At 43.5% G+C, this 16,376-nt stretch overlaps 1 protein-coding gene across 4 annotated transcripts in view; it reads left to right on the top strand.

Moving 5' to 3' along the window:
- LOC309362021 (uncharacterized protein C8orf48) overlaps window positions 1–2,918 on the top strand; it is a 384,870-nt gene extending 381,952 nt beyond the window's left edge. For 3 of the 4 annotated variants that reach the window (XM_081897498.1, XM_081897497.1, XM_081897499.1), the window contains one exon: window positions 2,182–2,918. In XM_081897498.1, the coding sequence (XP_081753624.1) occupies window positions 2,182–2,286 (105 nt within the window). In that variant the 3' untranslated portion in view covers window positions 2,287–2,918. The remainder of the gene's footprint in view (window positions 1–2,181) is intronic. The other variant, XR_014164717.1, reaches the window with a different exon arrangement.
- Window positions 2,919–16,376: the final 13,458 nt, after the last annotated feature.

Below are 16,376 nucleotides of genomic sequence, written 5' to 3' on the forward strand. Positions count from 1 at the left end.
GTTAAACCACAGAGCCTAGGACTCAGAAGGTCGGCAGTTCGAATCCCCACGACGGGGTGAGCTCCCGTTGCTCGGTCCCTGCTCCTGCCAACCTAGCAGTTCAAAAGCACGTCAGAGTGCAAGTAGATAAATAGGTACCGCTCCGGTGGGAATGTAAACGGCATTTTCGTGCGCTGCTCTGGTTTGCCAGAAGCGACTTAGTCATGCTGGCCACATGACCCGGAAGCTGTACGCCGGCTCCCTCAGCCAATAAAGCGAGATGAGCACCACAACCCCAGAGCCGGTCACGACTGGACCTAATGGTCAGGGGTCCCTTTACATTTACTTTACTTACTAAGTCTAGCCTGTATTGATAGCTTTAGGGCAGCCTTCCTGAACGTGGTGCCCTCCAGGACTGCAGCTCTCATCACCTGAGCCAGGACAGCTGAGCAGGAGACTAATCAGAGTTGTAGCCCAAAATAGCTGAAGGGCACCAGGTTAGAGAAGCCTTCTCTAGACATTTCCTGGGATGCTCCAGCCAGTTCCTTCTCTGTGGTCCAAGCCCCTGTTTGGGAACCGATTTAACTGTTCTATTTCCAAATAGCATTGTTTTATTTCCATTTCTTTTTTTCCCTAACCCCATTTCCCCAACACAACCATCCTACTGAAAATTCTACTGCAATCAGTGCAGTAGCATTCTACAATATATAAATGGAGAACACAAGAAGAACTCAATTACGGTTACTATGGGCACAGTCTATGAACAAATGAACCTGGCATGCAGCAAGTCTGCCTACTTGAGCCTGTTTCTGTCCTCATACTAGCAGCGGTACTTCCAGGTTCTAGGCAGCGGGGCTTTTCTAGCCCTGTTACTGAGAATAACTTTTAATGGAAGGCACCAGGGTTTGGACCTGGGACCCTCTGCATGTTCTCTTCCACTAAGCCTTGCTGTCTCCTTGGTACAGGGATTTTGTTGATAGAAATTTTGTTTGTTCATGCATTTCCCCGCTGTGTTTTCTTGCTGATGCTTAAAATGTATGTCACTGTCCTGGATAATAACCTGTATTTGCTTAATCAGTTTTATATTGCTTTCACAATATATCCAGAGTGCTCAGGGTAGGGAATAGCAGTCATACATTTAATGGAAGAGTGGGTGTTCAATAGAACTCACTGTGCTGAATGTTGTGTCTGGTATCTTATTCATGGCACATGAACAGTACATGAATTATTCACGGTACATGAATGTTACATGATAGTAATATTATAAAATACTTTCAGTACTCAAAGCATTTTGTGTACATTATCTAGTTGCTGTATTTAAGGCAACCCTGTTAAGTCAGTTTTATTGGTTTGTTTATTTATTTGTTTAGGAGTATTTGTACCCCGCCTACTAACCAAAGTTCTCATGGCAACTTGTAGTATATATTCAAATAATTAAAATAGATGGTGATACAGAAGTCACTACAGTAGAGCAAAGTTTGTCAATCCCCACTGCTGCTCTTCTCCAGCATTCCAGCAAATGCCATTCAGCAGCTGAACCTTCTTGCTGTTGAAGAGGCTAAATGTCAGTCACATACAGGCCAGGATGTCCTCACTGGGTGGCTGCTACTGATGTCTCTCCCAGCCCTGGTCCTGGGTGCCTCCCTCCCAGTTCTCAGCTAGAAGGTCAAGCAGTCTTTAATTCAGTCCATGTCTCTTTTGGTCTAGGGGTTTCAGGACAACACTTGAAGGGGTTCCCTTCATGGGGCTTGCGGCGGCCTTCTTGGGAGCCTTGGTCCCATGTTGCAGATGGGATGGGCACTGAAGCTGAGAGCTCCCCTAGTGAGCTCATGGAAGAGCAGGGTTGGTGAACCAGTTACCCTCTAGGAGTTATTTGACTTCAACTCCCATCAGCTCCAGCCAGCATGGCTCAGTGGTCAGAGATGATGGGAGTTGTAGTCCAGCAACATCTGGAGGGCCACATGTTCCCCATCCCTGTGATAGAGACAAGATTCAAACCAGAGACTTCTGGATTCATAGCTTAGTTTCCTAGTCATTATGCTACAAAGATGAATAGAATTTCATTTGTTCTTCCATACTCTGGAATTAAGGCATATGCATGGAAATTGCAGCTATAGCGAACATTACTACATTAAAAAAAAGTAATGGCAAGAAGCTTTTGTCCGAAGGAAAACCTCTCATCACATCTTTCTCTCCTTCTAGGATTCTCTCACCCTCATTGGAGAAATACACAGATGTCTTCCGAAGCTGTCTGAGGATCCCAGGAACATATGGCAGGAACTAAATAAGAGAGGTCTGAAAGTATAACACCTAGATGGGTTAGAACATTGATCAAATCTGCACAAACTGAGCTATGCAGGATATATTGGACAAACTATTTTCTGGACAGATATGCCCCTTGCAATTGATTTGGTTTCTGGGGTCCAACTCTGCATCCTGTCCCTCTTAATTCAACAGAGCAATATGCTGCCATCTAACTAAATATTTTTTTTCAGATTATAAAATGTAGTTTATTCTCATTATCATTCTGATAAGCCATAAGTATGGTTTTGGTGAGTTTCCTTTCATGATTTGGGAGCTGTGCACAGTTGCTTCTACCTGTAAGGAAAACAAATGGCTTTTTTAAGGCAGAGAGATATATAAGGAAGATTAGGTTTCAACTCAGTCTGTGTCTGCTGCTACTGCTTAAATTGAAAGCTGGAGCCCCAGGTAGAAGGAGAAACAGTGGAGCAAGAGGAAAGTTCCAAAGGAAGAGCAGAAGAGGTTAAATGGAGTGGGTTTTCTCTATCTTTCTGAAAACACTAACGATATGAACTGGAATTAATCCATTACCCCGAGGATTCCAAGACAAGAAGCAGAGGTATTAAAAAAGTAATGTTAGTTTGTTGAACAAAGCAGTTGACAAAACTCAAATAAAACGTTCAAATGCTGTTCTTACATTTGCTTTGTTCAATGTCAATTGTTTTTTCCTGTTGTGAAATGTGCAGGGAATATGATTGAAGGGCAGAATAATAACATAATAATTGTCTCTCGAGACAGATGGATGCCAACCAAGTCCAAAGAAAAGAGGTTTATCTGTCTCTACAAGGGATAAAAGCTCTGAGGTGTGTAGCAAAATCAGAATGCCTGCTGCTGCTGGATACACTTATCCACATATTGTATGTATGAGACCAATCATGGGTGGACCTGGACTAAGACAAATAAGTGTACCACCAGGGAATGGGTTTGGGAGAATGTGAGGCTAATGTCCAATATCAAGACGAAGGTCTACCAGGCTTGCGTGTTGAACATGCTGGTGTATGGAAGTGAGTTGTAGGCAACTTATACCCACCAGGAGTGACGCCTCAAAGCCTTCCATATGCACTGCGTCAGGAAGATTTTGGGCGTCACAAGGCAAGACAGGGTTTCAAACAAGGATGTGCTCTCCCAAGCCCATATTCCCAGCATGTTCTGTCTCAGCAATGTCTATGCTGGCTTGGTCATGTCCACAGAATGGAAGATGGAAGGACCCCAAAGGATGTGCTCTGCAGGGACATGGCTTCAAGCACCAGTAACTCTGTGTTACAAAGATGTCTGCAAGTGTCACATGAAGGCTAGTGGCATTAGCCCCTTGCAGACGATAGTGCCTGGAGACAGTCAGTCTGGTTGTGTATCCAGCAGTGACCAGAGTAGGAATGACCGCTGGGAGGAGCAAAGAGAGAAGAAATGCCATGGTGCATCTGCAGCAACACAACCAGATGCCTTCATCTGTCCCAGCTGCAACAAAACATGTCTCTCATATTGGTCTGTACAGCCACAACAGGTGCTGTAACTCTCCCAACAGTTTGACTTCACCCCTGAAGACGCACCCCCTCCATTGCCTCCCAAGACAGATGAATGCCAAGAACAAGCAACATTCTGCACAACTCATCTTAGTACGATATTCACATAGTCCCTTTTCACTTGCAGTAAGAGCAAGTTATTCCTCATCCAGGTAACAGAAGGAAGAAAATACCCTTGATGTTGTGGCATGGTTGCCAGATACCAGTAACTGAACCTTGGCTTTTTGCATCCAATACATGTTTATCTACCACTGAACGTTACAAACAAATGTCCGTTTTTAATATGTACTTTTTACAACACGTTACTGCACAGAAGTACACATATGTTACTGTGGGTACAGCTCATATGTTCAGAAAGTGGCCGTCTTCAAGCTCATGCCATTTCTCGTTACAAGCAGCAACCCAACATTTATTTCTTTGTCTGTGTGGCAACTGTTTCTTTTACCATTGTGGGTTGACTTGGTCACAGAGATGTGAAAAGGAAGCTGATGCATTGGAGAAAAGAGCAAAACCACAGGAGGAAAAGTTGTGGTTACTTTTCCTTTCATTTTTTTTAAATGAAAGCTGGGGAACCTGTGGCTCTCCAGATGTTGTTGGACTCCAACTCAGCCAGTGTAGTCTCCCCACCAATGTGGCCTGTGCTCATGGATGATAGGTGTTGTGGTCCATCAACATTTGGAGGGCCACAGCAGATTTGATCCCCATAAGGCACAACATGCTTATTCCTGCATTGCCTAGATGACCCTAAGGGCCCCTTCCAACTCTATGGTTCTGTGATTCAGCTTCCTCATCTATATACATTGACAAATAATCTAAACTGGGTTAAAGCAGGTTCCTATATTCCTAAACTGAGCCTTGCACAGTCTGCTACTATGTACCCTGCTGCATGTCAGATTGGTTGTTATCACAGAGCTAGTGAGACCTAGCCCAAACATGAGTTCCCTAAGCACAAGGTATGTTCTTTGGCCTTGTCAGGACTGCCTATTCCCTCCTAATGTCTCTGTGATGGGCTAGTGCCAGGACTCAGCTGCTTTCCCCTACTGCTTATGCACCTCTGAATTAGATCTGGGAGTTTCCTGTATGAACACAGTGGGCGAGTGTGTGCCACCTGTTGACTGGTACCAGTGCCATCAGCCTGACTTCCTCTGAAGTGTTTTGAGCCACCAGTGTGCCCTACTAAGCACGTTCAAAGTGTATCCTTCTTAAAGACATAAGTGGTCACTGCTTATATATTTGTTTTATTTAGTAATAAAATAATGTTCTTCTGTTCCCACTTATAATCATGTGTATGGTCCATAAATACATTTTTCAAAATATCTCTGTAGCAGTTAAACACAGGCTTCCTAGGAATTGCCTTTTAAATCCACATTTTAGTATTCTTAATAACCATTTTATGTTTTGAATTTTTTTTGTTAGTTTCCTTCTGCAGGTTTTTTTTTTTTACAATGGTCACATTTTTTGCCCTCAAAGAAAGACTTAGATCATTCTCACAGTTTTACAGCTCATTGAAAAATATGCAATACACTAGCTAATGATAATTGCAAGCAAGCTATATATACTTTAGCAGGATGGTTGAATGTCTATATATACATGCTACCTACTGAAACCCTACTAAAGCAAAAACAAAGTCAAATACTCGTTCTGATGTTATATCCAACACTCCAGCTAGAAATAATTTCTTGAGTATGCTACTCACATCAAGTCACTGTCTTTTGCATTGTGTCAATGTTGTAAGCTATGGAAATAGAAGCATGCCACTGTAAGCTTGGCTAAAAGGAAGAGTAAAGTGGGTTTAGGTTTGAAATCAGGGTTGCAAACCAGTTAAATAAATCCTAGTTGATTAATCATAATGAGTTTTAAATAGGTCTGATCATGAATAAAACCAATCATTCTGAAGTGGGAGGAGAATTTTCTGTTGTGTATATTGGCTATTGGAAGCGGAAGCCCAAAGTCCTTCTTAACATGTGGAATAGTTGTCTGTTCTTTTGGATCCCAGGCCCAGCCATAGGATTTAAAATACTGGCCTTTAAAATCTTCCAATGAAATAAATGCATGTCAGGTCTGAAAATGTAGTTGTATCCTGAGGGTGCTTTGCTTGCTTTAGGGCAGGGGTCGGCAGCCTAAGGCCCCTAGGCCACAAGTGGCCCACGGGGGTCATTTAACCAGCCCACATGCCACCCCCTTGGCGAGTCCCCGCGCACTGCGCTATACCGGCACTGCACAGGGACTCACTTTTTTTTTGCGGTGCTAGAAATCGTTTCTGCGCAGGCACTGAAAATCGTGTCTGCACAGACGCAGATACCAGAAATCGCAGGCACGCGCACAATCCAGCCCACGAAGGGATCTCGGCTGGAGTGAACCAGCCCAGCAAGGTAAACCTTGCCGACCCCTGCTTTAGGGCTTTAGCAATTCACTAATCCTAGGTGAGTATCTACATGTATTTGTTTGTAAATAGGTTTCTCACCTTGTGAAAGAAGTCCCAATGCTTGTTTTCAAAAATATGTGAAAGCAGAATTAACAAAAAAAAAATTTTGTGTGTGTGTGTGTGTGTTTTTAAAGTGTTCCTTTTCCATTAAAAAATATGTGGTTCTCTTGCAATATGGAAATACTATTTTTTTAAAGAACAAGGGAAGAAGGTCTCCTTACGTAGCTAGAAATCTTTATTTAAGAGGGAAATGTTAGCAGGTTGGGGAATTGCAAGAAATACCCCCCTCAAAAAAAAACTTAGTAAAATCAACACCTATGGGAAGGATGGGTAGCACCCTCTCCCTGTTCCCAACTAAAAGCCCAATGTGGACTGAGCATGTCACAGCAGGCAGTGTAACCTTTCAACAGTTTGACTTCACCCCCAAAGGCACACTCATCCATGTTTCCCGAGACAGATGGATGCCAACCTTGTCTAGTGGCCATAGAATGCTGTCTGACTTGCGGGGAGGGAGGGTGAAAACTGAATGAGAAGGACAATGGAGTGGCTGAAAAAGGAGGAAGAGGCACATAGAAGTTTTTAAAAAAGCAGACAGGGCCAACTCATTGGCTAGAATGGACATTTCCTGGTTCCCTCTCAGAAGCCATTGTAAAATGTGAAAGCTGCCTGTAGAAATTGATGGAGAAATCCAGTATTTAATGTTGCTGGGCTGCCAGTGTGTCTACCTCAAACCACAAAAAAACAAAATGGAGACCTGAGGGGATTAGAACAGTAGATAAACTCAATAAAGAAGGAGGAGGAGGACTGAGAGTGATTAGTGGTCAAAGAATGCTAGCAACAGTGTGTGTGTGTGTGTGTGTGTGTGTGTGTGTGTGTGTGTGTAGTGGACTAGCTGGAATCCTGAACAGAAGGTGAGCTACACTGCAACATTTTGTTGCGGTATCCTCTTTGTTACAATTATGTCTCACCTTGTATTGAGTGTCGCCTCTGAAAAAAATCAGTGTGTTAACACACATTTCATTTATTTTTTACAGTGGGATTTTCACTTCTGTTTGCTTCCATTGCGTTTAATGGAATTCCCAGTGGAATTCTGCATTCAAAACTATTTTATCAGAGGCCTTTGTGCTATCCTTGATCAGGCAAACTTTTTGCTAGTTTCAGAAAGGTAGATTGCACGTTTAGCTGCGGAAAAGTCAGAAGATTCACATGTTATTCAGTTAGAGGTGGTGCGCCCATGAGGCAGGTTGAAGCAGCAGTCTCAGGTGGGGGAAGCCTTGAGGCAGCACCCCTAAGGGCACTTGCCCTGCTGCCGCTGGAGAAGCACTGCCAGCATCAGCACTGCTTTCTAACGAGATCTCACCAAAATCTTACAAGATTTCACAGAGCACAAGAAGTCATTGCTTCTCCACCAGTGGCAGAGGTGTGGAAGTGGTGCCAGCAGAAGTGGGTGGTGCTGGTAATGTGGCACTTTCCATTTCACCTCGGGCATTAAAACGGGATGTGCCACACCTGACTTCAGTGATGGATCCGACCTTTTGCAGCAACTGAGTTTAGGACCTTTCCTTTTTAGTCCAGTTTGAATATTGCATCCTATAGAAAAGGGTAATATATAGAACAAAACTTAGCAATGCAGTCGTGGTGTGTTTTCATAAATATAGCATAAGAGTGAGGCAGTAGGAAAATTTCTAAGCATTAACAACTAGCAGTGGAAGCTGTACCATTAGGGTGAATAGGGCACTGTCCAACCAACCTCAAACAGCCCCTACCAGCCTCCCTCCCTCCTTAGTCTAGGCTTCCTCTCCCTTGGTCTCAGGTGTGTAGGCGCTACACACCATCAAAGCACACTCTGGTCACTGTAGTTTACCCCTCACAGATTTATAATTCCCAGAAACCCTTAAGAAACTACAGTGCCCATAATTATTTGAGAGAAAGTGTGCTTTAAAGGTACTGCACATACACAGCCTCAGTGTTGCCCCTGCAGAACCCAACAGGGAGGAGGATGGGGTCAAAACTAGAAAGAGGTGGCTTTGTCTGTCATCAGCTCTGGCTCTACCCGTTCAGGGCCTCTCTGCCTTCCATCCCATGGGCCCCAAAGGGCACCAGCCACCACTGGCAACTAGGACCTGTTAGGTAAAGGAATGAGATTTACTACTCAATTGCTGCACCCACATGTTATCTTCTGAAAGTCCTTCCCCCACCCCCCACAACATTCTCAGTAATGCAGAAATATTACGTATACGTTTAGGTTGCTGCTGTTCATTTTTTGTTTTGCCTTTAAGAAACAAGTCTTGTTGTGCTTTGAAACCCACTTTCTTCGTGGTCTCTCTGATACTCTTCATGGGCTTTCTGCAGTCTTTTGCTCCTCAGCTTCCATTTGTGAAAGCAGTAGGTCACCAGAGACATGCTTATCAAAGAGAAGATGAGAGCCACCACTACAATCAGTGCAATGGCAGAGGAAAGGGACTCCTCTGTCTGTTGGGCTTCAGCACCCTGTGTGGAATTCAGGATGGCATAAGTCTCGTATTCCTTGGATGCCAAAAAGGCAGGGATAGGAGTGTCGCTGAATTTGGACCTCATTGGAATTCTGTAGGAGCACGAATGCTTTAGTCAGAGATGCTTTTGAAGAAACGGGCTGCAAGTTCCTATGATCATGAGGCAACGTCTTAGGAGGACACAGTTCTGTTCATGAATTCACACAAGCCTGGCAGCCAACCTCATTTATGTCCAAATGGTGTGTATTATTGTCTCTGGAACAAAGGAGACCACGTTACACCAAGTCAGACCATTTGTCCATATAACTCAGCACTGCCTGCACTGACTGGCAGCAACTTGCCAGGGTTTTACACAGGACACATTCGTAGTCCTATCTGGAGATGCTGGGGATTGAACCCGGGACCTTCTGCATGCAAAGCAGATGCTCTGTCACTGAGCTACAGCCCCTCCCTAAAGATTCTGTTGTAAAACTGAGAACCAGTTTCTTATTCTTTAACGTCCTGGATGGTTAATCAGGAAAATGTAGTAACTTACTCACAGAAAAAGATCGCGTGGAAGGCTAAAATAGAAAACAAGTTTACATCGGCCATAATGGACAGTTGTCTGAGTTTTGTTCCACTCTGAACTGTGTTTTGTTTCATCACTCATAAGAGATGCTCACAATCAATGATTCCTCAATGAGGCACAGAAGTGGGTTCTTCCAAAGATGGCCAATATTATGATCAGTTCCAGCACTGTGGCTTCCATGCATATATTAAAGTACCTCTGCTCTTTTCACTCCTTTTGGAACTCGGCACACTCGCTTTCCATGGCTCTTTAAGGCTCCAGTGTTTCTTTTACCGCAGAGCTCTTGATGTGGAAGCAAAGAGTTGACCTCATAGCTTGCGGCTTCTGTAAACAGTTGCCTATGTATAGAAAAAGGCATAAATTAGTTCCTGATCAAGAACAAGGTGAAAAACACGACTGGATTGTTTTGTTACAATAGTTTAGAATTTCAGTGGGTGCAGGATTTTGAGTTCTTTATTGCAGCAAACCGGCTGAGGATGGTGTGTGTGTTTTCCTTTCCAGTAAACCAGGAATGGGGAACAGGATGTAACCAGTGGGCTGGATTCTGAGCTTCTCCACTGCTAGTGGACCTCTGACAGGTAGGAAGCACCACCCAGCTGTTAATCAACAGCGCTGTGGGTTAAACCACAGAGCCTAGGACTTGCCGGTCAGAAGGTCGGCAGTTTGAATCCCCGCGACGGGGTGAGCTCCCGTTGCTCGGTCCCTGCTCCTGCCAACCTAGCAGTTCGAAAGCACCCCTAAGTGCAAGTAGATAAATAGGTACCGCTCCGGCGGGAAGGTAAACGGCGTTTCCGTGCGCTGCTCTGGTTTGCCAGAAGCGGCTTAGTCATGCTGGCCACATGACCCGGAAGCTGTATGCCAGCTCCCACAGCCAATAAAGCAAGATGAGCGCCGCAACCCCAAAGTTGGTCACGACTGGACCTAATGGTCAGGGGTCCCTTCACCTTTACCTCGGTGACCTCAGATGAAGGCTTGTCCCTTTGTAGCACAGCTTGAGTGCTACAATAAGCTCTAATCTACGCAGACTTCAAGCCCTGCTTTTGGCACAGATTGGCTCCATTCAAGACCTCTGATTGGGAACTTCAAAATGAAACCAACCCCAGCCTCCAACTTTAAAAGGTACCAAAATCAACCCCAGTTTGGAACAATTGGGAGCATATTTTAAGGCTCCCAATTGTTCCTTTGCAGCCATGTCTTTAACCGCTGCACACCTGATGTCATAAATGATGTAAGGTGCTGAGTGGGTGGTCATTGATTGAGGAAGATGGCTGCGCAGCCAGCCTAATGCCATATCTTACGGTTCTACACCTGGTTGGCAATGGGTCAAAACTTGGGGCATGCACGTACCAAATATTCAGTATGAACCTAAACAACCTGCAATTCACACAAGCCTTAGTTTTTCCTCTCTTTTTCCTCTATATTGAAATAGATAGGTTGCTAAACCAGAGCTTACCAGAGTGAAGGTGTAGGTAGGGAAGGGTGTGTGTGTGTGTGTGTGCATGTGCTGGAGCCATGTGAGGGACACAAGGCAGTCCCTACTCACCTCAGTTAACTTCCAGAATTGCCTTGCAGCTTCCTGCAACTCTGAGCAACTCATTAGGAGGATTTGTAGTGTTTAATCCCATGTGCTCATTACACCGTGCCATGTATTGAATTTTAAATTTTCTTAACTCTCCCAGTGCATGCACCAGCAGTGTCATTGATGGACTATGTTGCTTCTCACACTCAAAATGCCCATCTCTACCATATTTCTCTGGGGAAGAAAAGTGGTCATCCTCTGAGCTCATTTCTAGGCTTGAACTGGAACTACTACTTTTTTTAACTTACTAATTTTTAAAAGAGTCACATTTGGGGTGCTTGTGCTAAATAGCTCTGCATCTGTGCTGTTTCTTTAAATAGCTAGTCTCTCTCGCCCTTCCTTTGACCTCACTGATGTTGTCCTCATTTGCCAACACATTCACCTTCAACTGCTGTCAAAGTTCTTAAAGCTGCAGTCTGATGTGGTGATGTCATGGTTCTTCACAAATCAGTTAATATGGCTGATACACTTTGTGATGTGGAACATGCCATATGTGTTATTAATTGTACGGTGGGGGCAATTCTAATAATGTAGGACACCATAGCAAATGGCAGTGTGGGCAAGTGAGGCCAAGGCAGTGTGGACAAATAAGAAGAACACAGAAACAGCAGCTGCAGCAGCCAGGGATACAAAAGGTTGCAGAATAGCATCAACATTCTGATTTGGGGGGGGGGGCAGAGGGTGTAAGTTTGTCCTGCTGTGCTGAATGTTTCAAAGTGAATATTGAAATTAGTGGATATTTTGTGCAGCTTTAAATACTGTGTGACTCTTAGACCACCTTTTCCACCTCATACAAGACTCTCTATTCTGACCAACAGCAGTAGTGATCAATGAACTCAAGCAGCAGCGATCTTTCTGGCTTTGACACCTGAGAGGCTTTTTAACTGCTCAAGCCAGGGAGTGGACCACAAACATTCTGCATGCAAACCTATAATCTTGCATTAAGCTACAGACCCTTAATCTTACAGGTAGCCTCTTTGAAATGTTTCAAGCCCAGCATTCTGTTTAAATCTTGATGACTGGCTGCCACACCTTCCTCTAAACATAAGGGTTTATTAGATGCATTTGGAATGAACCATATGTATGAAAAAATCTTTGGCACTCAGACTTCCAAGGAATCGAGTGGGTTTCTGTTTTGCTAATTAACAGCACATCCAAAGAGATTTTTGGCTCTAATAATGACTGTTTACTAGGGATTAGCATTCTGTTGATGTTAACAGATGTAAATGAGTAATTCATTGCCAGTAAGAAAGAAGGCAAAAAAATACAGTAAAGACATTTCAGAAGGAAGGTTAACCTAGATGCTTTGCCACTGTATCTTGCAATGTTTCTTTTAATAATGACCAAAGCCACCTTGAATTTAGGAAGCTTGCAGGTGGGGAACATTATTAGTACTTTTCATGGGTGCAGAACATGGGTAATTGAGTTTTGAGGCCAAGTGCCTCCAACTCCAGGAGATGCTCGAGGAAAAAGCATATATGGATAAATTTAATAATGATAGCAACTGATAAGGTGAATGATGCTTTGCCTGGCTTCTGAATTCAAGGCAGATGCAGTGCCTTTCTGGAGATCTTTGACTACAGCAATATTATCCCCATATGGTAAATTCTAAGTCCTATATGACTCCTGGCTGACATGTACAACTCTTTCCTTTGCTTACTTTATATCTTCTAGGATTTTATTTATTGCTCATCCTTCACCATTTGGTCAATGGGTCAGCTACATACAACTCAGTAGGGACACCACTACTAAACCACCAAGCCTCTTGGGCTTGCCAATCGGAAGGCCGGCGGTTCGAATCCCTGCAATGGAGTGAGCTCCCATTGCTCTGTCCCAGCTCCTGCCAACCAAGCAGTTCAAAAACACACCAGTGCGAGTAGATAAATAGGTACCGCTCCGGCGGGAAGGTAAATGGCATTTCCGTGTGCTCTGGCTTCCGTCATGGTGTTCTGTTGCACCAGAAGCAGTTTAGTCATGCTGGTCACATGACCCGGAAAGCTGTTTGTGGACAAATACCAGCTCCCTTGGCCTGAAAGTGAGATGAGTGCCGCAACCCCAGAGTCGCCTTTGACTGGACTTAACCGTCCAGGGATTCTTTACCTTTTTTACCTATACACCTCAGTACAACAACTATATAATACTCAATCATTTCTAGACCATAGATTAAACTGAATCAATAGCAGTCAGAAACAGGAACAGCCCTGCAGTGGGAGGGCTATTCTGAACTCCTCCTCCAGACCCAAAGACCTGTGTGAAAAGGTGATGTTGAGATGTATACAGTGATGAGCCCAGATGCACCTCCGAGAGGAGTGCATTCCACAGTCTGAAAACCACCACAGAAAAGTCCCCCCCCCCCAATGCACCATAGCCCCAAGACCCTCGCAGGGTGGCAGAACTGCCTGCACAGCCTCTTTTGCAGATCCTAGCATGCAGACAGGTCTGTACAGCAGGAAACCCATCTCTAGATATTTGTTTAAAGCTATGTTATTTGTCACCATGAGGACCCTGAATTTAGCTTCTTATCTCTCTGATTCAAAACAATGCTGTTTTCCCCGCTAAGGAGGCCCAGAACTATACCAGCAGAAATATAATTTAAATATAAGTTGCCTCTTTTCTTCCTGACACTTTTTGTACCATCCAACGAGAACTGGTTTTCAAAATGCTAAGAGGCTTTAATTTATATATTTTCCTCTTTTATTTAATTATTCTATACACTGAACTGTTATTACAGATAAAGTGTTTGTGGTGATGTGTAGTTGTGGTAGTGGGATCCCTTGTAGCCTCCTAATTCCATCCAAAATCACTGATTTTCGATTGCACTGACTCAGTACCTCCCAGGACACGATTGTAAGAGGAACCAATAGGATGTTAAACAGCTCCAGTTTCATCAAGACACAGTGTAGAAGTAAAGAGCTTCACAATCGTGGTGAAAAGAATCAGCTCATCATTATAGCCACACCCACAAGGGCAGGCAACTGTCTTGATTCACAATACTGAGATACTATGGTGGTGTGTTGGTCAGCATCTTTGACTTGGTTAAACAGCATTTGCATGGGCTCTGGCACTCATCATGGTGTTCCGTGTGCAAGAAGTGGTTTAGTCATGCTGGCCATGTGTCCCAAGAAAGCTATCTGTGGACAAACGCTGGCTCTCTCAGCCTGAAAGCAGATATGAGTCATAGTCAAATCTGACTGGACTTTACTGTCCAGGGGTCCTTTACCTGAGTTTAGCCTCCCTAACAAAGGGATTCTGTGCCAAAACAGATTTGCCCTTCAGTCCCATAAGATTACAGCACAGGGAAAAACCACACCAACGGATGACGACATTGCTCCTGGTGTGAAAATGCCAGAGTTGTGCTTCCCCTCCTGAAAAAAAAAAGCCATTCTGCTCCACTACACCCCTGCTTTGGAGCAAGCTGAAGCTCCACTGAAAACATCAAGGTACAGGAATGGACTATAAATCTAGAAGACCCTAGCCCTAATAAGCCTCAACTTATTCTTAATGCGAGACAGCGTACAACTTCATTAAGTTGCACTCCGGAACATTAAATTGCTTTTCAGATTACATTTTTGAGAAGCTTTTTTTAAAAAAATAGTGGGAGGGTCTGTGGCTCTGTGACAGACACATGCCTGCATGCAGAAGGCTCAGGTCCTGCACCTTCTCCAGGAATCTACAATGTCAGGCTGCCTAAGACCCCGGAGCTCTGCTGCCAGAACAGGCAATGCAATTCTGACCTGGATGGGCCAGTGTTGGTTTGTTCTTACAGCTGTTTCATTTAAGACAAGTCTTACTGTAGAGTTTTAGTGTGACAAGAGTGGGCAGGTGTGGAACCTGTTTCCGTTGCCCTCCAGTTATTGTTGGACTACAGCTCCCATCATTCTTGATCACCGGTAACAATGGATGAGAATTTTTTTTCTAGTTTGCATATGCAAAATTATCTCATTTGAATTTCCTGAAACAACAGGCAAACTGAAACATAGCCATCATTCACTTCCTTGAATTTTGCAATGCAGCTCTCCAAGCAATGTGCGCAAAACTTTGCTAGGCAAAGTGTGCAAAAGAATGCGTATATGGGTGCAAATAGCATACAACAATGCATTACGGTAGGGAAAACTGCTTGCAAAAATGTATACATTCCATACAAAATGTGTATATTAGGAGAACCATGAAAACTGAAATCAAAGGGCAAATATTGAGCAAATATTTGGGTATTCTAAAAATATTTGAGAATAATCAGCTTTAACAAAGAAAAACATTTCTGAAAAAAAGTAAAGTTTTATGCTGCATTTTACGTTTTTTTGTTGATATTTTAAATGTTTGCATTTTAAAAATGATATGCTTCCTGCTGAATCAGGAGATTTTAAAAAAGAAGACACAACAACCAATGTCCAGGGTGCAAATGGACAACCCTAGGTAGAAGATAGTTTTTGCAAAACAATAATAATGAATAAAAATGAATAATGCTAATTGCAATTCCTGTGTTGCAGGAATTAGCAGGTTAATAAAGCCTCATCCATCTATTACAGATTTAGCAGTTTCACAATTATGTCATGTCTTTAGCTTTATAATCTTTGGTGTTCACTCTGAAAATTGCCTAAGGCAGAAACCCCATCTGCTCTCCTTGCAATTGTACGTATCTGCTTGGGTTCAATCACTTAATCCCAGCACAGGAAACCTAACATACTGTACTGTTCAGCTACAGAGCAATGCAGCAGCCCTACATTCATTTACCTTGGACCAAGTCCCACTGAAATAAATGGGGCTTACTACTAAGTAGACACAAACCCCCTGAATTACACCTGTCTTTCACATAGATAACTGTCCATATTGCAATATGCCATGTGTTTCCCATACATAGCAGAAATCTTTACAGGAATCCTTCCATTTTCCAAGGTCAAATGACAAGAGAGCTGCATTACACTTATCTTACATTTTTTTTGCTGTTCAACCTCTATGCCTATATAAGCCCATAGATTAACAAAATAAGGGTCATTTAATGCCAAGAAAGGCTTGCGAGCTCCATTCAGTGCTGCGGTGAACCTTTGCAATTTAAGTCCTGATTGCGCTGCCTAACATGCATGCAGGGAGAGCGAGAAACAGCATTGCTGTGCCATAACAAATCATAGGAAGGAGTCACAGTAAATTCCTTAAGCATTTAATTTCCATGTTTGCCATTCATCTTGAAATGGTTGCAAATAACATTGACATTCCTTGTGCCACTTTGGACCACTTTAATATACAATTATACATATACAGTGGGACCTAGCGTTAAGAACTTAATTCGGTCTGGAGGTCCGTTCTTAACCTGAAACTGTACTTAACCTGAGGTCCACTTTAGCTAATGGGGCCTCCCACTGCCGCCACCAAGCGATTTCTGTTCTCATCCTGAAGCAAAGTTCTTAACCCGAGGTACTATTTCTGGGTTGGCGGAGTCTGTAACCTGAGGCGTCTGTAACCCGAGGTACCACTGTACACATACTTTCCCTTTAAAAACTGCATCTTGCAGATTCAC

The sequence above is a fragment of the Podarcis melisellensis genome (genome assembly GCF_964234715.1).
Source record: "Podarcis melisellensis genome assembly, chromosome: Z".
Taxonomy (NCBI): domain Eukaryota; kingdom Metazoa; phylum Chordata; class Lepidosauria; order Squamata; family Lacertidae; genus Podarcis; species Podarcis melisellensis.